Consider the following 22,557-nt stretch of genomic DNA (forward strand, 5'->3'; position numbering starts at 1 on the left):
TAGTAGTTGCGGTGGGAGTAACAGAAGAATGGAAAGATAAAATAGAGGGGCAGATAGTTAGCGAGTGGCAGAGGGAATGAGTGAATGAGTGGGTAAATTAGTGAGTGAGTGAGTGAGGGAGAGAGAAATATAGTTTTAGATATCTAAATTGCACAAAAGTGAGTTCCTTAATACATACATACGTATACATACGCATACCCCACCCCCAATATATTATATATATATATATAGATATATATATATATATATATAGATGTATATCTATCTATCTATCTATAGATCTATCTATCTATCTATATATCTATCTATCTATTCTCTCTCTTATATATATATATATATTGTTTATATATTGATTATATATGGATTATATATAGGTTATATATGGATTACTATAATTATATTTTTTCATTCATACTTTAATTATTTTAAATTATTATTTTTATATTTTAAAATATTGATATTTTAGATTGGAAGTCCACCGAAGATTGTCCGATCAAGACAAGAAACAATTGTAGTGGCGGTTTTTTTTTGACTATTTATTAAAATTTTATGTATTGATTAAGTCTTCCTTGTTGTTTTGCAAAATAGTGGTTTTGTCTCTAATAATATTTTATATATATATATATATATATATATAGTATTTTATAGAAGGAGCTTCTACAGGACTAGAAACTGTTTCATTCAAAAGAAATCATCAGGAAGCGGGGTAACAAGAATAGTCTTGGCATTTATACACTTAGGCAGGTTTAAGGGGTGGTGGTGGGGGACTTTTGGGGTAGGCATGGCGCAAACTATCATTCTTAGGGGAAGTGGTCAAAGGAATCAGTGATAAAGTAGATAAAAGAATAAATAGAATAATGGAGTTTACATACACATACCCACATACATCCATATACACATGTACATATGCACCCATTTACATACATGTACGTACTCACCCATACCCATACTCATACATACCCACAAATATCTACACACATATATATGTAAAATAATAAATATAAAAGAGGATATACACCTCATACACACACGCTACATATCCATGTATATGGTATATATATATATATACATATATATATATACATATATACACACATTCATACACACTCTTATATATATCTATATATACACACACATACATATACATAAATATATATTGTTTTATTTGACCTCGACCAACGAAGCCGACACAGAGGTAGGTTTCTCCCAAGGGAGCTTGCGTAGCGGGCTTAAGAAACCATTATTGCCCTTTATTGCTACCTTCCTTTCTATCTTTCTGCCCACTGATACGAGCACAAACACTCACACACGCACACACTCACACCACACACATACACATACACAGACGCACGTGTATATTCATACATACAAAAGTGTACCGACTTTCACATAAAACGTACACATAGCTATGTACACACAAAACCACATATATAAATGTACTTCAGTACACATAAACACACAAGAACATCTGCCCACATATATAGACTCATATGCCTATATACAGACATTTGTGCATTTCTTTTCTATATATATTATTATATATATATATATATATAATATATATATTATATATATATATATATATATATATATATATATATATATAGATATGTATATATCTGTGCCTCTGTGTGTGATTACAAAAGTTTTGGGAATGAAAATTTTCAATAGCACTGCGAGTGTTTTTCATTCGTTCTTTAAATGTTTTTTGGCCCAAAAGTGTGCATATTTTATGCTGATATAAGATCAAAGCAGCGCGTTCAAGTGAGTAAGGCGCACATGAACTATTGGAATATCATTCTGGGTGACCAGTTTCAATGCTACCTTTGTCAAAAGACCTGCAAGTCACGTTGAGGATAGAAGCAGCACATGAACATTTATAATGAACAAGCCGAAAATAGAGCCAAAAAGGGAAAAGAAATGAAATATTGCTGCAGTATTTGTGATCAGGTTTTCAAATGTCTTCTGGGCTCAAAAGTTATTTAAGACTTGATGAGAAAGAAACATATTAGGCAGACGAGGTTAAGCTCTGCATGGCACAGACATTGTATATATAGATACTTGCATACACACACACACACACACACACACACACACACACACACTCACATACACGCGTGCGCGCGCACACACACACATATAATAATAATAATAATAATAATAATAATGATAATAATAGGGAATACTATTCCAAACTTACAGGGAAAAATTCATTTTAGCAATACTAAATCAAATTTCACAATATATAATATATGTATATAAATTAGAGAAGACCCACCTTTTATCAATTTAGTCGAGCAAATCGACCCCGGGACTTATTCTTTGTAAGCCCAGTACTTATTCTATCGGTCTCTTTTGCCGAACCAACATACCAACATCGGTTGTCAAGCAATGCTAGGGGGACAAACACACACACACAAACACACACACACACACACACACACACACACACCATATATATATATATATATATATACATATATACGACGGGCTTCTTTCAGTTTCCGTCAGCATTGGTCGGCCCGGGGCTATAGCAGAAGACACTTGCCCAAGATGCCACGCAGTGGGACTGAACCCGGAACCATGTGGTTGGTTAGCAAGCTACTTACCACACAGCCACTCCCGCGCCTTATATATATGTGTGTGTGTATGTATGTATATGTGTGTGTATACACACATACATACATACAAACATACATACATACGTATATATATAATTGAAGTAGATGTATGAGATATAGTTTTAGAGACAGCTATATTTCACGTGTGTCTGTAAGAGTCTTTTTATATTGCAACTTGAAATATCATTCGTGGCAGTCTGGATGTAGTTGAAAAATTTTGCCAACAGTTTAGATTCAACAGACCAGAATTTACTTACCAGGAGTTTGAGGAATGGTGCTGCCATGGATGTAGCCCGCATGAGAGTCGTAGCAAAACCACTTCCAACACTTCTACAATCACAAGATATTTACTATTAGGAACAATGCTTAGTTAGCATATATAATTCAATAATCATGTCGTATATTTGGGAAGGTTAGAAAAGATAGAACAATGAGTTAAACTCTTTAGAAAAAATGTCTAGTTTGTGTTCAAATGATTAAACTGCTTCTTTTCTCTCGGTTGAGCTTCTTAAAGACTCCAAGCACCAATCAAAATTTAGGTAAGGAAGTTAACTAGTTGAGACGTAACTCATTTCTATATTGGTAAAATTGTTTTGTCTTGTTTTTCAGTTTTAAATTTCAAATAGAAAAAACTCAATTATTTTCATGATATAAAATAAGGTTGGGTGTGTAAAAGACTTTATGAATTTGGGATATATTAATAAACGACCAGTTAATAATTCACCGGCACTCCGTCGGTTACGACGACGAGGGTTCCAGTTGGTCTGCTCAACGGAACAGCCTGCTCGTGAAATTAATGTGCAAGCAGCTGTGCACTCCACAGACACGGGTACCCTTTATGTATTTCTACGGGAGATTCAACATGGCAAATAATGTGAAAAGGTTGGCTCTTTAATAATTAAAATTAAAGTAAAATTTATACGGGAATTGAAATTACAGAATCATATTGATCGATACATTACACCAACTTTAGCTTCGTGTAAATTTGAATTCTATATCTAATTTCACATTTAAGTTCTCATATCCTCCAGATACACAAACAGAGGTAGATCTCGCCATTTGAAAAGATACATTTATTACCAGTGGCTTCGTACCGTAATTGTGTAGGGAAAAGTTCTGATGTATAGATGTAATCACCACCACTACCAGCATTCAGTCCAGAAACGGCCAAAAAATACAAAACAGGAATGATGCATTCCGTCATTTCACTATTCCCTGAAAAGCATAAGATGCACTAGAAATAAAGCATTCAAAACAATAATTAATTTAATCAAAACGAAACATAGACCACCAACAACAAAAGTAATAATACATCAGTAAAATAAATAATGAGGCATAACACAATTACTTCACCTTGTCCTATGTTCGATATTCTGCATGTGGCTAATAAATTAAATTCATTTAAAGTAATACAGAAACGTTCATGCTTCTCCACAACATTCTAATAATAAAAATTTATTTCCTGTAAATGATCAGTTATCTAAGAGTCTCCTCGGTTTAGTAGATACAGATGTGTTTTCGATAGAAAATGCACAAAATTGATGAGAATTCAACGAAGTAGTAAATGGTAGTTGATTTGCAACACTTAACTGTCGGCTTTGTAAGGTGAATTCTACAATTTCAGTTGTGATTCTCTCTATACGCGCTTTTGTTACATACATACAAACACACAGATACACATACATGCATACATACATACATACATACAAACATACCTACTTACGTACATATATATATAAATACACACACACACACATATGTATATATATATATATATATATATATATATATATACGAGCAAAACGCCCCCCATCCAATGGACGGTGTTGAGTTGTCAAACATTTAAACCAAATTTTCTCAAACCAACTTGTCCGACCGTCCCATAGGCCTCCCCTTTGAGAAACATTGTTTTAACCTAAATTTGAGACACCAGCAAAAGAAGAAATAAAGATATACTTTTTTCTATTCCAAAGAATGCCTTATCGATCGCATTCTCACCTAGAATCGATTTTTGTAATTTTTGCCAAACTTATACCTGCCCTGATACCGTCGCCATCTACATATCAAATTTGAGCGCAATCGGATGGAGGATGCCCGAGATCATAGAAGACACACACACAGACAGACAGAACGGATTTTATATAATAGACTAGCTAAAGGTGACCCGTTCTACGCGCGGGTAAGAGTGTGGTTGTTACTTTCTGTTGCTTTTTTTCAGCACGTAAAAAGCACGATCCGAACGTGGCCGATTGCAGCGCCGCCTTGACTGGCTTCTGTGCCGGTGGCACGTAAAAAGCACCAACCGATCGTGGCCGCTGCCAGCCCCCCTGGTACCTGTACCGGCGGCACGAAAAGAGCACCCACTACACTCACAGAGTGGTTTGCATTAGGAAGGTCATCCACCTGTAGAAACACTGCCAGATCAGACTGGAGCCTAGTGCAGCCTCCTGGCTTCCCAGACCCCGGTCAAACTGTCCAACCCGTGATAGCACGAAAAACGGACGTTAAACGAGGATGATGATGATGATTCTCCCTCTTTGTTTCTCTCTCCTTTCTCTCTCACTCTCCCACTCTGTTACTCTTCCTTTCTCTCGGACTCTCCCTTGCTTTATCTCTCTCTCTCCCATTTATAAACAACAAAAGATCTTGAGTAAGTTGAGAAATAAAATATTTAGAAAGATCAATCATAAATATCAGGCAGTAACAACGGAAAGGTCTGCTTCAAAGCAGACAGCAAAACACTAACATTTAAAAGGGACAGACGAACTTGCGAGCTGAAAAAAAGTAATAAAATATTGGAAAGCAAAGTTTGAAGGGATAGAATGTGAGGATAGTAGAATCACCATGGCTGGCATTTCTTAACGATGGACAGCAACGTATTGACAGTTTAACGGCTGGCGTAAAATTTTGAACTTGATGTAAAAGAAAATTCCTAAACAAGTTTTGAAGTGATTCTTTCTCACGACAGTAGACTCACCATGGCAAGCATTCAAAACTTCTTCATCATGGACGGCAACACATTGACGATTAAAAGGCTGGCGCAAATTTTTTAGCTTAATGTAACAGAGAATCCCTAAACACCCGCTCCTTTAAATTTTAATCCCCTTCCAGCCCCATTTAGACCCCTTTTCACATTTTGGTTAATATAACCCAATTTTATTCGGGTCTACTGGGGCCACATTTTATAAGATGAGGAATTTTGTCCTAGAGGTCACGCGTTTCATTTGAGAAAATAATTAGTTGTCATGCAAACTTGCTAGCACTTTTAACATAGGTGTGCATATTTTCAGCTCAACCGACCACATAATGCACACCTTATATATATATAAAAAATTCTTTCGTGCAAATCTGACCCTGATACATACGATACAGCTAAGGGTCAGACCCGATTCTGATTGGTCAACAAGTTGATGACGTCTAGCTCAGCTAGAATGGACAGGATACAAACAGGGGACAGTCATTAGTCAGAATATTGATGACGTCCTTTTCTGCTTGACTAGTCACCTAACAAGTACAGACAGGGGGCAGATCTAATGTAGCTATAAGTCGTGATTGGGCAGAATCTGGATGACGTCCCGTTCTGCTTGACTAACGAAGCGACTGGTCAAAACAGGAAACAAACAAGAGGCAGTTATAATGCAGCGATTGGTCAAAATAATGATGACGTCCCGTTCTGCTTGACTAAAGCCACCTAACGAAACGATTGGTCAAAACGTTGATGACGTCACGCTACGCTGGATTGACCACCTAACAGGCATTATAAAACCGAGCACTTCACAAAACTCACTAGAACCACCCAGCGAACATCCACCATGGGTCATCACAATTGCTTAAGGTAAAAATGAATTCCTCGCTCTTTCGGAAACATCAATCTTCTGTATTGACCGCTTTCCACCACTTTGATCTGTTTTTTGTATTGAATACATATCGCCACCGTGGGCCACTGCATCGAACACTTTGAACATATAGCATGAATGAACTTACTTCAAACTATATATCAACTATACATGAACTCTAAGATGTCTGACTCCGTTGTGTATTATAAATGAATTTCTTGTGTTTGACGGCATGAGCTGTCTTTTTTTATATATAACTTTTTTTGATAAGGTTCATTTCAGGAACTGAAACATGTTATAATGTATATATAAAAATTAAAAATTGTATAATACAGCCGCATTTTCGAACTTCATTTTTTACAAATATATATATATATATATATATAAATATATATGTGTGTGTGTGTGTGTGTGTGTATATATATATACATGTGTGTGTGCGTTGGAGTCCCTCTCATACGTGAGCGTTGACGCTGAATTCGACTGGTAAGCAGGTAACCTTGTGTTTGTTGAAATAGTTGTGAGCTGCTGGAGTTATTTCTCTGACGGGTAATAGGAATTTCCATATCCTCCGAGGAAACGAACTGTTGACCCAGACAATTAGAATTAATTTTAATAAAAGCATCAATTTAAGAAAAAATAATAAAGTAGTAAGAAATGAAAATTTAGCACGAAAAATTTGCAGGGTTCTTATTAAATATTAAAATGTAATAGATACAAAAAACCTACGTTATCACCAGAACACGAACGTTTGTTGGTGTGTTCTGTTTGTATTTGCCCCATCGGCGCCTTGACAGGCAGACAATAGAATGCGATGTCGAGATTAATAATATTTGTTCTCAAGATTGTGTGGTGGTGGTGGCGATGATAATTCTCTCTATGAATGCAGACACTGAGAGATAGAAGGCCGTTTGAGGAAGTGAAAGTAATGGGAATGTAGGAAATAGAGTGAGTGAAAAAGTGCGAGGAAGACAGATACATTAAAGAACGAGAGTGGACTTGTCAAAGTGGGTTTTTGGCCCTAGCAACGACACCTTTTGAGATGGGTATTTCTAAGGTAGCCCACGGGCATCGTCACCTCATTTTACATGTCCCTGTAAATTTTGGAGTGAATCGGACGGGATGTAGTGGCCTTCAAAGCGATCCAAGTGGTAAAAACACATTTCAGTTTTATATATAGAGATATGGATACAGACATACATATATATATATACACATATATATAAAGCAATAAAACGAAAAAGAGAGGGAAAACGGAAACGAGAGAGAGGGGGAGAGATGTATAATTTCTCTATATCGTATGGTTACTGGCAGATAGCATGCAGTAACATTCATTGACCTACCAATCATTCTTTTGTCATTTAGTTCGACTTAATTACAGACAGTCCCTGTAATTAATCGTAGCATATTGAATAGGCCTTGTATTATTTTTGTAATGATACCTTCTTCTGAATTCAAGGATGGAAAACTACGACAGTAGAATATCTACAACTTGTGAAAAGTTCGATATTACTGCGATGACCAAGTAGATATTAATGCTGATATTCATTAAAACTCCATTAAAACTCATTACAAAAAATAATAAATAAAACTACAACGACAATACCACAAGGGATTAGACAACAATCAGGGAAATATAGAATAAAATGAATAAAAAAAACATATAGAATGCACATTCTAAGTATTACCTGCAAATATCTTTATCATGGATGCAGAGAAAAGTGACACTGTAACAAGTGTCTTCCAGGCTTGTAGGGACATTTTGTGACCGAACCTAAGAAAGAAAACCGTTTCGGCATACATATATACATACATACGTATATACGTATGTATTCATACACACACATATATGTATAGATACATACACGTATGTATATTCATGGAGCATATATGAGTGTGTGGGTGTGTGTGCGTTTACACGTATGTCCGTATATATGTATGCACGTATGACATTTAATAACTTTATTTACGTCAGTGTTACTTCGAATTACTTGCTACCGACTTTCACGTAATGATTAAATTATATATTATTAGCAGAAAGACCGCTCTTCGGGTGGTTCTCTTCTAGCCACTTTATAATATTTTCACATATGATTCTCGATGCAAATAATTTTTATGATATTGTCTGCCATCGTTCACTTGCTGCTAATTGTTCTTTTTCAGTCGCATATTTTGTCTTTCTTTCGGTTGAACCCGCAGAAATGCCAAAATGAATAGCTGATTTTGTTCGTTAATTTCCGTAAGAAATTTTTATTTATTTGCTCTTCTTTTAACATAAAAGAGTGGAGAAAGTGAAAGATATATGTACGTGTACATGAAATGGACGTGTGGTGTGTGTGTGTGTGAGAGAGAGAGAGAGAGAGAGAGAGAGTGAGTGTTGTGTTATCATATATACGTACATACATAAATAAAGATGCATACATCGCTTTTGTATGTATGTATGCGTGTGGGTGCGTTGTGTGTGTGTGTATGTGTGAGAAAGAGAGAGTGCAACTTAGACATTACTTTCTCTCTCTCACTTTGCCTCTCACACACACACGCACTAATACATACAAAAAAATGAATGCATATGTATTTATGTATGTACATATATTTGACAACACAACCCCTTCATTCACTGTCTTTTTTCGCTCTCCCTCTCTCTCTCTCCTCTCTCTCTCTCTCTCTCTCTCTCAAATACACACACATACATAAATGTATACAAACGTACATGCAAAAACACAGGTGTGCGTGTGTGACTCACTACAAATACATAGAGCTGAACACGGCATATTCTGCAGTTACTTGTAATATTTCTTTTCATTACATGTTTTTGGTAATTTCTGGTGGGGAGGCTTTGGTCTTGTGCTGCAATTAAAAATCCCTCTGTCTCTGCTTTGAGTCCTGAGCTTCTCAACGATTGCTGGGATATTTCTTTGTCTATTTCTTTTGCGTTTAGTTTAGTCCAGTATTTACCATGAAGGGGCTTTTCTTGCCATCGTTTTATCATGGTTCGTTGCTGTTCTATTTTTAGTTTGGATTTCATTTGTTTTATAGCTTTTGTTGTTTCTTCATCTTCTTCTTCTTCTTCATGTTTATTAGGTGGTATGATTTCTTGTTTGTATTTGTCAGCTTCCTTAAATACTGAGAACAGTTTTTTGTTTTGCTCGTGTTTTGCCGCTATCTGGATCAGTTTTCCTTCCTTCTGAAGTAGATACTTTTGCAGTCCTATGGTGGCTATCTTATAGTAGTTTTCCAGCTGTATAAGGCCTCTACCACCTTCTATACGTTGTATATATAGTCTTTCTATGTCAGATTTTGGGTGATGCATCCTAGATCCTGTCATTATTTTTCTTGTTTTCCTATCTATTTTGGACAGTTCATTTCGTGTCCAGTTAAGGATATTGTAGCTGTAACTTATAACTGGGACAGCTAAAGTGTTGATACCTATTATCTTGTTTTTAGCATTGAGCTCTGTGTTTAGTATTGATCTAACTCGTCTATAATATTCTTTTTTTATTTTCTCTTTCATTTGTGTGTGTTGTGTCTTATCTAGTTCATGGATTCCTAAGTATTTGTAAGTTTGGCTTTGGTCTAATTCTTTTATTTCATTGGTTTTATCTAGTGTGATGTTGTTGCTCTTAACTAGTTTTCCTCTTTTCATGGTTACTTTGGCGCATTTTTCTAATCCAAATTTCATATCTATTTCTTTGGTAAATCCATGAACTGTCTTTAATAGTGTTTCCAGCTGTTTGTCATTTGCAGCGTATAGTTTTAGGTCATCCATATATAAAAGGTGGCTGATCGTTTTGCCGTAACATTTATATCCGCATCCAGTTATATTTAGCATATCAGATAGAGGTGACAGTGCCAAGCAGAAAAGGAGTGGATGTCTTTGGTTTTCATTAGTCCCTCTTTTGTTTGGAGGTGTAGGACTGTTTGACATTTATTCATAGAGTGCCTTATGAATTTCATGATTGTTGGTGCTACTTTGTTAATGGCTAGTGTTTCGAGGATCCATGTGTGGGGGATGCTATCAAACGCCTTTTAGTAGTCAATCCAGGCCATACTGAGGCCTTTCTTCTTTCTGTGGCTGTCTTCAGTTATGGCTTTATTAATCATTAGTTGATCTTTACAGCCATATGAGCCTTTGCGGCATCCTTTCTGCTCTTCTGGGAACAGTTTGTTTTTGTCCAGGTGCTTGTTCAGCCTTTGTGTTATCACTGCAGTAAATGCCCTGAACATAGTAGGGAGGAAGGTTATTGGTCTGTAGTTTTCTGGTTTTTCTGTTTCATTTGATTTGGGAATTAAGATGGTTTTCCCCTTCGTGAGCCATTCAGGCATTGTCTCTGGCTCTGCTAGTACGTTGTTAAAGTTTTCAGCCAGCTTTTTGTGTATTCCTGTTAGATATTTCAACCAGAAGTTGGGGATCTTGTCATGCCCAGGTGCCTTCCAGTTGCTTAGTCTTTGCAGTGCCTTGGTGACCTCTTCAGTTGTTATGGGGGTCCAAAGTTGTTCAGATGCCGAGTTTGTTATTTTCATACTCCTTTTTTTTGGTGGTTCGTTCGCCGACCATATTTCTCTCCAGAATTCTTCCAATTCTTCTGCCGTTGGTGCTGCAGTGACTTCTATTTTATTTTTGCCCAGTTCTTGGTAGAACTTTTTGGTGTTGGAGTTGAACTTTTTGTTTTCTTCAAAGAAGCGTTGGCGTTTCTTGTACCGGCGGATCCTTTGTGCTTTGGCAAGGATATCTTGCTTCAGCTTTTATTTTATTTCAGGCAAATCTTTCTCTGTGATGTTATATTTGCGGAGTATGTTTGTTCTCTTTTTGTTGCTCAGTAGCGTTGATTGTTTGCTGATTTCATTAAGAATCGACAGGTCTTTTGTAATTTTTTTATTTTGCTTTGGATGTTATTTATCCACAGGGTTTGTTTGGGTGGTGGTACTCCTGTTTGGGCGGGTTTGGGTGAGTATCCAGCTTCTTTTGTGGCTGCAGTGGCTGCTGCGTATATTAGGTTATTTAGCTCAGTGATATCACTTTTTTTTTATTCAGTGGCTATCAGTTCAGTGACGGCTAGGTTTATGCTGTTTATAATAGGTGTTGTTATTTCGTTTATTTTGATTCTTGGGAGGTATGGTCGGTGGTCCATTTTGAGCTCTGTGGTTTTCAGTTCTTTGATTATTTTATTTTTTATATTATCATAATCATTAGGTTCCCCTTCGTTGTTTACATCGTGTTTGTTGGGAATGTTGCGTTTGTCTTCGTGTTTTACAGTTTCAGTGTTTATATTATTGGGCATTGTTGTGTGGCTTCTATCTACATTTTCCTGGTGTATGTTTTCTTTTAGGTGTTCTATTTCTATTTCTGATATTTTTTTGTGTTGAGAATGTATCTTCGTACGTTAGCTAATTTATTAGGGTTCATTGCTGTATCCAAGTCTATATCTCTATTATTTCCCTTCCATATTTTATATGTATGTGTTGTTGTATTTTCATTTTTTGGTGTTTGAGTACTGCTGTGAAGTATGCGTGTAAGATAGAAATGTATTCCTCACGTGTCCATTTACGTCTTTTGGGTTTTATTTGCGGGACATGAGGTACAACGTCCGGCCCATTATTTTGACGGTCGTCATTTTCGTAGGGTACCGGTCCGTTTATTTCTGTTGTCACATTATTTCGCACGTGTAGTTTTTCGTACATTTTTTGTTGTAAGTTTAATGTACGTACCGCTCGATTGCTATTCTTGGGTTGAATAGTATCGGTGGCATTTAATTTCTTCGTAGTTCCTTTGTACATGGTGTTTGGGGTCGGGGATGATCGTGATGTTCCACGCATGTTTACATGTGTTGCGTTAGAGGTGGAGATGACATCATTTCGTTTCGAAAATAGTAATAAATTTCAATTAGTATTACTTACTCGGATACAGTCCAATTCTTTGTTAGTAAAACTTTGGCTCCATAGGATGTCCTTGTTTTCGATGTTTGTGGATAGATTTCGGAGCTCTGAATTTTCCTTCTTACATCTTAAACGTCCCCCGGTGTTCTCTCTTAAACGTCCCCCGGTGTTCTCTCTCTTAAACGTCCCCCGGTGTTCTCTCTTATTATTATTATTATTATTATTATTATTATTATTATTATTATTATTATTATTATTCAGCTCAGACTTCAGAAGTGCTCGAACTCTTCTATAACGGTCCTTCTTAACCTTCTCTTTCATGCTTGCATGCTGGATACCAGAGCCTTCATTTATTCCTAGATATTTATAGGTTTGTTCCTGCTCAAGTTCCTTTCTTACTGTTTCGACATCTAATTCGATTGAACTTGACTTTACCAATTTCCCTTTCTCAAAAGTGGCTTTGGCACATTTTTTAAGGCCCAACTCCATCCCGATATTACCACTGGATCCTTTCACAGTTTGTAGTAGTCCTTCAAGCTCTTCATCATCTTTGCCATATAGTTTTAAATCCTCCTGATTATTATTATTATTATTATTATTATTATTATTATTATTATTATTATTATTATTATTTATTATTATTATTATTATTATCATTATTATTATTATTATTATTATTATTATTATTATATCATTATTATTATTATTATTATTATATTATTATTATTATTATTATTATTATTATTAAAGTGAATAAATTGGCTTCAATGCTGAAGTGCACCCACATCGAATTTGGATCTAGACAAACTCATTCAATTTATATTTGTTACACCAACTAAAATTTCGTTTTGTATTATACAACCGTGAATTCTATATCACTTATTCCATCTACTCCAGAAAGATGTAAAGTAAAAATTACTCTGATGAGAGTTAAGTGAAAACTGTAGTAAATTACTGTAAGACTCAAAATATATATGATTTTTTTCTGTTACACTATTTCTATCATTCATCCATAATGTTGATAAGATCGTTTCTTTACCTTTCCGCTATCGCCATATAAGATGCAGCAGTAACGATTTCTAGCAAAGCCATCACACTATAGTTGATGTAGATACTGCCAATGAGAACTTCTATCATTAGTAAAACAGCGTTCAAGGATGCTGTATTCACAACCCTGTAACAAACAAAAAATATATTTGATTTTACTCGTTAAAACTCACAAGGTAACAGCATAATCAAACCCATTTCTGATACATACTCCGAATCACGAATGCTTATTAATTGTTCGTTTCTCACCCCAAAATATGAGTTAAATAAATCTTCTTATTTCTAATACACAGAAACAGGAACACGAGCACACACACACAGAAGATTTCTCCAATCACATGTTTTTGCAATCAGCTAAAATATGATGGTAATCTATGATTGATGAATTGACGCAATTGAGATTGGATTATTATATTATACAGATGGATAAAATAATTTAAACTGACAATATAAGATAAAATGTATGTTAGAGGACAAATATTTACATGGCTTCTTATTACAGTACTTTCTCCTCACATCACCAATAATCACTGGAGAAAAAATAATTCTCATAGTATCATGTCTTCGGTTCTTCCAAAATACACAATATTGGTTATAATCAAATACTGGAACACTATATAAGTTATTTCAACAAAAGTAATATCACCGATTATTCTTCTAGTAGGTAAACGGTAACTATAGGTGTTGCTGTGTGGTAAAAAGTGTGCTTCACAGCCATACGTGGTTCCGGGTTCAGTCCCACTTCGGGCAACTTGGGTGTGTCTTCTACTATGTTTCTGAACCAAGCAAAGCTTTGTGAATAGATGGAAGCTGAAAGATGCCCATCGGGTTTTAGCTACTAAACTTTTTTCTATTTTCTCTCCTTGTTTATTTCTGCGTTCCTTTCTGTTGAAGAGCGTAGGCTCGAAACGTAAAAGACTTTCTCACTTCCCGAGCGTTAAACTAATACATATGTTTGTTGTTTACACACTCGTCTTCGTCTTTTGTTTTTTTTGTAAATTCTCACTATATATTTATAAGTATGTATGTATGTATGTATGTATGTATGTATGTATGTATGTATGTATGTATGTATGTGTGTATGTATTTATGCATGTATGTATATGTATATAGATTTTGACATTTCGAGCATACCATTTCGTCCGAAATAAGAAAGGGCAAAGTCCAAAGAAGGAAAACAATCACCAACAGCACGTGTAACTATGTGCGTGTATGTCTTTGTGTTTGCATCTGTCCCCCATGTCACTCGACAACAAGTGTTGGTTTATTTACAAGCTCGCAACGTAGCTGTTCGGAAAAGAAGGAACCGATAGAATATGTAACAAGCATTTAAAAATCAAATATTACGGTCGATTTGTTAGACAAAACGCTTCAATGTTGTCCACCAGCATGGCTGAAGTCCAAGAGCTGAAACAAGTAAAATAATAACAAAGTAAGACAAGTATCACAAAGAAACATACCATTCTATGGTCACAACGACGATAATTTTCCTCAGATAGGGTGACCTAAAAATTGAAAATATCTTTAACAAATCTGAGGGACTTTCTTCAGTTGGTGGTTGTGAATATTCGACAAGTGGGTTAACGTTTTGCTGAACTTTTGGCTCACTGTTTCCGCACCCAAGACTGCTCTCACTCATCAGGTTAGCAGCTTCCTGAGTAGAGCTATCCTTTAAAGCTATATTCCATAAATCATCAAAGTCAACTTTGTTTTGTTTCGCTGCTCTTCTGATGAGTTTTTCGGCTGATTTTACTTTCGAATTGGCAAAGAGCCACCGGACAGACTCCTCTAAGAAACTGCAAGCATAACGAAATACATACGAACTAATAAGTGTAAATGTATTAGAGTAACTGCATTTATGAGAATATATATATATATAAATATATATATATATATATATATATATATATATATTTCAAAATGCAGAGAAACAGTCAATATTTACTTTCATATATATATATATATATATATATATGCGAAGCGCATTGTGACCAGCGATGTGTAGCAACATCTGATAGCCTGGTCGGTCACGGTGATAGTATATATATATCACCGGTAACGGTGATATATATATACTAGCAAACGCACCCGTCCTTTGGACGGTTTAAGTTGCTTTCGTGGTATTTTTTTAATCAAATAATTGAACTACCGAGAAGGTTTATGTGTAGCATGGCAATCTCTTTCCGATTAACCTAGGAACGGAAAATCAAATTGAAAGCTGGTTATTATGGAGGTCGTTGCACTTTGATTATCGTAGAACATATAAGTTTGCAAGTGATGTAAAGTAGAGCTACTGAAGTGCTTTGGGGATAGATTATGGATAATGACTACAAAATATAGTTGTTTTACATGAAAGCGAAATTTCTTGTCAGAAACAGCCACATAAATGGTGTAAGGAAATTGAAGGAAGATGTTGAAATTTCCCCTCTGCGAGTTTATTTTTTTCTACAGCAAAGGGAGCTATTTTTTTCGGAGAGAAATGCTAACAAAAGCCCCTTTATTCTATCTTCCCACATAGCGTGCACATAAACTAACAGCGAATGCTGCATAAGGTTAAATTGGTATGGAGCTTCCTGAAAGATACGTATAGCTTTCGCTAGTGGAAGCAAAACTCTTATTTAAAAGGTTGATTCTTTGGGACGAATCATATGTCAGTTTTTAAAAATGGCTAGAATGACAATACTAAAACCTATTTGAAACAATGGACATCAGTCGAAATATCATAATGGCTAGGTAAAGAAGCATCAGAAGAGAGGGAAGGGAGCATCACCTTTCAATTAACTCAGAATAGGTAAAGGTAAGCTTGCCAAAGTTTAATGCAGTTTCAATATGTAGATTAAGATAGTTTGGTATAATTGTCCTAGTCAACTGAATCACCGTCGTAAGTGGACAGCGGAAATAAATAGACGAAATCCTTTCACTTTTATAAAAAGAATAAAAAGAAAATCAGGGCAAAAAGCACTCGTTTTTTCACAATAAAAAATCGTTTCCTAATAGCCAGAATTTCGCGACAAAATTATGTTTATTAAGCACAACAGCCTGCAGTGCATGTCGCTGGCCATTAAAAGCCAATCGCACAAACCTAGAGTGGCTCTGGACCCCCTTGAATCGATAAAAATCACTCTTTTTGCCATAGCAACCACATCTTTATAGCTTGCGAATTTTAACCATCGCGGGTCTCATCCGCACCACGCATTTTCAGTTCTATATTAGCCTCGGTTTGGCCGCCATTAACCGTCAAAGCAAAATGTGCATACAATTTTCGTCCAAGGACTATTATATATATATATATATATATAATATATATATATATATATATATATATATATATATATATATATATATATATATATATATATATATATATAAAATAAATATAAGAGAGTGGTCACTATATGGCTCACTCTAGCACCAGTTAATCCAAAAGGTTTCAACCACAAAAATACATGTTTCCCATGAAAGTCAGTACGATTGTTAGCTCACACGGACAGGGCAAATAAAAAATAACAAAATACAGATTATTTTGGGACAATTGTTTCGCTATTAATGAATTAAATGTAATTTTACTTACAAAAAAATCCACTTGTAGCTCGTCAGCCAAAACTATCTGGATGAAATCCACTCAATCACACGCCAGATTTTACCATAACGATAAATACGCGTGTGGTTCAATTGATTACATCCCACGTTATAATTCAAATGCCCCAACTAACAGCGCGCCAAACTTTCACGGAAAACAAATACAGCATTTAGAAATAAATGCAGCATGATTATAATTAATTAATAAGGGTGAGAGAATTAGATACTAATTTAATAGTATATCTATTCAACACCAAGTGGCCTAGTGCTCCGAGAAACCTGGATTATTATAATATTTTATAATATATTATAATATTTTTACAAAATAAATATAAGAGAGTGGTCACTATATGGCTCACTCTAGCACCAGTTAATCCGAAAGGTTTCAACCACAAAAATACATGTTTCCCATGAAAGTCAGTACGATTGTTAGCTCACACGGACAGGGAAAATAAAAAATAACAAAATACAGATTATTTTGGGACAATTGTTTCGCTATTAATGAATTAAATGTAATTTTACTTACAAAAAAATCCACTTGTAGCTCGTCAGCCAAAACTATCTGGATGAAATCCACTCAATCACACGCCAGATTTTACCATAACGATAAATACGCGTGTGGTTCAATTGATTACATCCGACGTTATAATTCAAATGCCCCAACAAACAGCGCGCCAAACTTTCACGGAAAACAAATACAGCATTTAGAAATAAATGCAGCATAATTATAATTAATTAATAAGGGTGAGAGAATTAGATACTAATTTAATAGTATATCTATTCAACACCAAGTGGCCTAGTGCTCCGAGAAACCTGGATTATTATAATATTTTATAATATATTATAATATTTTTACAAAATAAATATAAGAGAGTGGTCACTATATGGCTCACTCTAGCACCAGTTAATCCAAAAGGTTTCAACCACAAAAATACATGTTTCCCATGAAAGTCAGTACGATTGTTAGCTCACACGGACAGGGCAAATAAAAAATAACAAAATACAGATTATTTTGGGACAATTGTTTCGCTATTAATGAATTAAATGTAATTTTACTTACAAAAAAATCCACTTGTAGCTCGTCAGCCAAAACTATCTGGATGAAATCCACTCAATCACACGCCAGATTTTACCATAACGATAAATACGCGTGTGGTTCAATTGATTACATCCCACGTTATAATTCAAATGCCCCAACTAACAGCGCGCCAAACTTTCACGGAAAACAAATACAGCATTTAGAAATAAATGCAGCATAATTATAATTAATTAATAAGGGTGAGAGAATTAGATACTAATTTAATAGTGTGGTTGAAACCTTTTGGATTAACTGGTGCTAGAGTGAGCCATATAGTGACCACTCTCTTATATTTATTTTGTAAAAATATTATAATATATTATAAAATATTATAATAATCCAGGTTTCTCGGAGCACTAGGCCACTTGGTGTTGAATAGATATACTATTAAATTAGTATCTAATTCTCTCACCCTTATTAATTAATTATAATTATGCTGCATTTATTTCTAATGCTGTATTTGTTTTCCGTGAAAGTTTGGCGCGCTGTTAGTTGGGGCATTTGAATTATAACATGGGATGTAATCAATTGAACCACACGCGTATTATCGTTATGGTAAAATCTGGCGTGTGATTGAGTGGATTTCATCCAGATAGTTTTGGCTGACGAGCTACAAGTGGATTTTTTTGTAAGTAAAATTACATTTAATTCATTAATAGCGAAACAATTGTCCCAAAATAATCTGTATTTTGTTATTTTTTATTTGCCCTGTCCGTGTGAGCTAACAATCGTACTGACTTTCATGGTAAACATGTATTTTTGTGGTTGAAACCTTTTGGATTAACTGGTGCTAGAGTGAGCCATATAGTGACCACTCTCTTATATTTATTTTGTAAAAATATTATAATGTATCATAAAATATTATAATAATCCAGGTTTCTCGGAGCACTAGGCCACTTGGTGTTGAATAGATATACTATTAAATTAGTATCTAATTCTCTCACCCTTATTAATTAATTATAATTATGCTGCATTTATTTCTAAATGCTGTATTTGTTTTCCGTGAAAGTTTGGCGCGCTGTTAGTTGGGGCATTTGAATTATAACGTGGGATGTAATCAATTGAACCACACGCGTATTTATCGTTATGGTAAAATCTGGCGTGTGATTGAGTGGATTTCATCCTGATAGTTTTGGCTGACGAGCTACAAGTGGATTTTTTTGTAAGTAAAATTACATTTAATTCATTAATAGCGAAACAATTGTCCCAAAATAATCTGTATTTTGTTATTTTTTATTTTCCCTGTCCGTGTGAGCTAACAATCGTACTGACTTTCATGGGAAACATGTATTTTTGTGGTTGAAACCTTTTGGATTAACTGGTGCTAGAGTGAGCCATATAGTGACCACTCTCTTATATTTATTTTGTAAAAATATTATAATATATTATAAAATATTATAACAATCCAGGTTTCTCGGAGCACTAGGACACTTGGTGTTGAATAGATATACTATTAAATTAGTATCTAATTCTCTCACCCTTATTAATTAATTATAATTATGCTGCATTTATTTCTAAATGCTGTATTTGTTTTCCGTGAAAGTTTGGCGCGCTGTTAGTTGGGGCATTTGAATTATAACGTGGGATGTAATCAATTGAACCACACGCGTATTTATCGTTATGGTAAAATCTGGCGTGTGATTGAGTGGATTTCATCCAGATAGTTTTGGCTGACGAGCTACAAGTGGATTTTTTTGTAAGTAAAATTACATTTAATTCATTAATAGCGAAACAATTGTCCAAAATAATCTGTATTTTGTTATTTTTTATTTGCCCTGTCCGTGTGAGCTAACAATCGTACTGACTTTCATGGGAAACATGTATTTTTGTGGTTGAAACCTTTTGGATTAACTGGTGCTAGAGTGAGCCATATAGTGACCACTCTCTTATATTTATTTTGTAAAAATATTATAATATATTATAAAATATTATAACAATCCAGGTTTCTCGGAGCACTAGGCCACTTGGTGTTGAATAGATATACTATTAAATTAGTATCTAATTCTCTCACCCTTATTAATTAATTATATATATATATATATATATATATTTCAAAATGCAGAGAAACAGTCAATATTTTCTTTCATATATATTCACAGAATTTGTTTGTATCTCTGGTCTATTCTTCAAACATCAAGTATATGTGTGTGTTTGTGGGTGTTTGTGTAATGGTTGTATAAAGTACTACTTACAAGTAATCCACAGGAAAATATACGGAGAGGACAGCAGTAAATAGAAATAAAGTGTTCCAACTGAAATCCTTTAACATGTAGGCTATTAAACCTAAGGAGGAATTATGAGTAGCCCAGATAACCATAAATGTACAAGACATAATGATTCGTCTTTCTTTCGGGTATAATTCACTAACCAAAGTAAAAGAACTTAGTAAAAATGCCTGAAAATAAAAAAGAAATTAAAAACAAGTGAGGAGATAAAATATTGCGGATATATTTTCTAAAACTGGAGGTCTCAAGAGGATTGAAATGATAAACGTGAAATATTATTTCATAGAATTAACGGTGTTTGTTTAATTATCAATATGTTGTATTTTGACAGTTCGTGTTGGTAGAGCTTTACCTTCAAGTGGTAGACAGGAGTACGTATGTCAGAGAAAAACTGCACTGTATGCATTGACAAGGCAATCGCTTACTATGTTATCTGTTTATCTCGTAACACTGGCTATGTATGTTTCATTTGTTGCTGTAAGCGAGGTACCACATCATTTACATAAAAGCATTTTATAACGGAGAAGGAATGAAATATATAAAGCCAACTCTCTGAACTAATACCGCCTTTACCTATACTACTGTTCGTAGAACTTGGAAAAGGTTTGGCACTTCAAAGTTGACTTCTGCTTTATACGACTACTGCAAGAAATGTCTTAGGTGATATCTCGCTTGTCTTTTAAATGACATTTGACCCTGCATTCAGTTTATTAATAAATTAGCCACACAGTCCGTGATACAGATTCCAAATTTTGGCACAAGGGCCGAAATTTGCTGGGTGGGGGTTAGTCGATTACGTCAACCACAGTGTGTAACTGGAACTTATTCTATAGACCCCGAAATGATAAGAGACAAAGTCAACTGCGGCGAGTTTGAACTCAGAAAACGAAGACAAACGAAATACTGGTGTGCTAACGGTTCTGCCAGCCCGCCTCCTTACTGCTACTACTGCTGCTGTACTACTACTACTACTACTACTACTACTACTACTGCTGCTGCTGCTGCTGCTGCTGCTACTACTACTACTACTACTACTACTACTACTACTACTACTACTGCTGCTGCTGCTGCTGCTTCTAATAATAATAAACGCCCTGATGTAGTACCAGACAGTGGTTCTCATGGCTCCTGATCATAACTGCTTGGAAATGTTATGTACATTGTTTTGTCTTGGTATAAAAGATGGGCTACAGCAAATATTCTGCTCAATACCACGGATTTGCTTATTGACCTTAACAAGTTGAGCATATCCTTTAGTGGCTGACAATATGTGCATCTCTGATCACGAGCAGAAGTAGTGGGAGAGCATCATAGCCATGTGCTGAGAGGAATTCCATGGAGTTTGGATATTTAACCTTTGGAAACATGGATGTTTCGTTCATCATCCTTAAACAACCCTTATTCAGGGACCTTTTGAGAGGAATGGGTTACTCTACCTAAGAAAATTCTAACTGGACCCCACCTGCAAGGCCATTCGTTGTTTATCTTGATATGATATGACGATGTCGCGCACATGTGGCTATGATGCATATACCTTGTGTGCAGTTATCAAACGGGTAGTCATGATGGGTATACTGGGCTTCGTATATTTTACTCCAGTGTCACTTTGATGGCATGCACTGCTCTTTCACTCAATAATAATAATAATAATAATAATAATAATAATAATAATAATAATAATAATAATAATAATAATAATAATTCTTTCTAGTATAGGCACAAGGCTTGAAATTTAGTGGGGAATAGGGACACTCGATTACATCGACCCCATTGCTCAACTGGTACGCATGTCATCAAAGGAAAAGTTGGTCGCGGTAGAATTTGAATTCAGAACGTAAAAATGGACGAGATGTCGCTAAGCATTTCGCCCGGTGTACTAAGAATTCCGCCAGCCCTCTGCCCTTCACACAGTTTGTAATATAAAGAAATAATGTAGAAGTATAATGATATTATATACAAGATACACAATCTATATATATATATAAAGCTGAAGTTGTCTGTGTGTGGCAGGTTTGGTAGCCTTCAACTAACACTATCTCCTCCGAGACCCTGCGGTGCAAGTTGATCAAAACTGAGAGTATGATAGAAGAAGGCTTGCTCTTCATTCCGTAGAAGATAAAATTCAAATCGGACCATGTTAAGACCAAAAATTATTTACATCAAAAAGGTGCTTTTTTTCTATGAAAATCCCTATTTTTTACGATTGTTTGACTGTCGTGTTGCCATTTTTCGGTGTATTTCAACCAGAAAAATGTTCACTTAAAGAGAATAACAAGCTACATAATGCAGAAAATTTA

General features: G+C 35.2%; 1 protein-coding gene across 1 annotated transcript in view; it reads right to left on the reverse strand.

The window, feature by feature from the left end:
* LOC118765242 (organic cation transporter-like protein) overlaps window positions 1-22,557 on the reverse strand; it is an 81,877-nt gene that overhangs the window by 46,164 nt on the left and 13,156 nt on the right. Inside the window, exons 4-9 of the mRNA XM_036506984.1 lie at window positions 20,228-20,430; window positions 14,839-15,174; window positions 13,371-13,505; window positions 8,146-8,231; window positions 3,716-3,836; window positions 2,879-2,951 (exon numbers count right to left, since the gene is read on the reverse strand). Coding sequence (XP_036362877.1) covers window positions 2,879-2,951; window positions 3,716-3,836; window positions 8,146-8,231; window positions 13,371-13,505; window positions 14,839-15,174; window positions 20,228-20,430 — 954 coding nt within the window. The remainder of the gene's footprint in view (window positions 1-2,878; window positions 2,952-3,715; window positions 3,837-8,145; window positions 8,232-13,370; window positions 13,506-14,838; window positions 15,175-20,227; window positions 20,431-22,557) is intronic.

Source organism: Octopus sinensis, linkage group LG11, assembly GCF_006345805.1.
Source record: "Octopus sinensis linkage group LG11, ASM634580v1, whole genome shotgun sequence".
NCBI classification, from domain to species: Eukaryota; Metazoa; Mollusca; class Cephalopoda; order Octopoda; family Octopodidae; genus Octopus; species Octopus sinensis.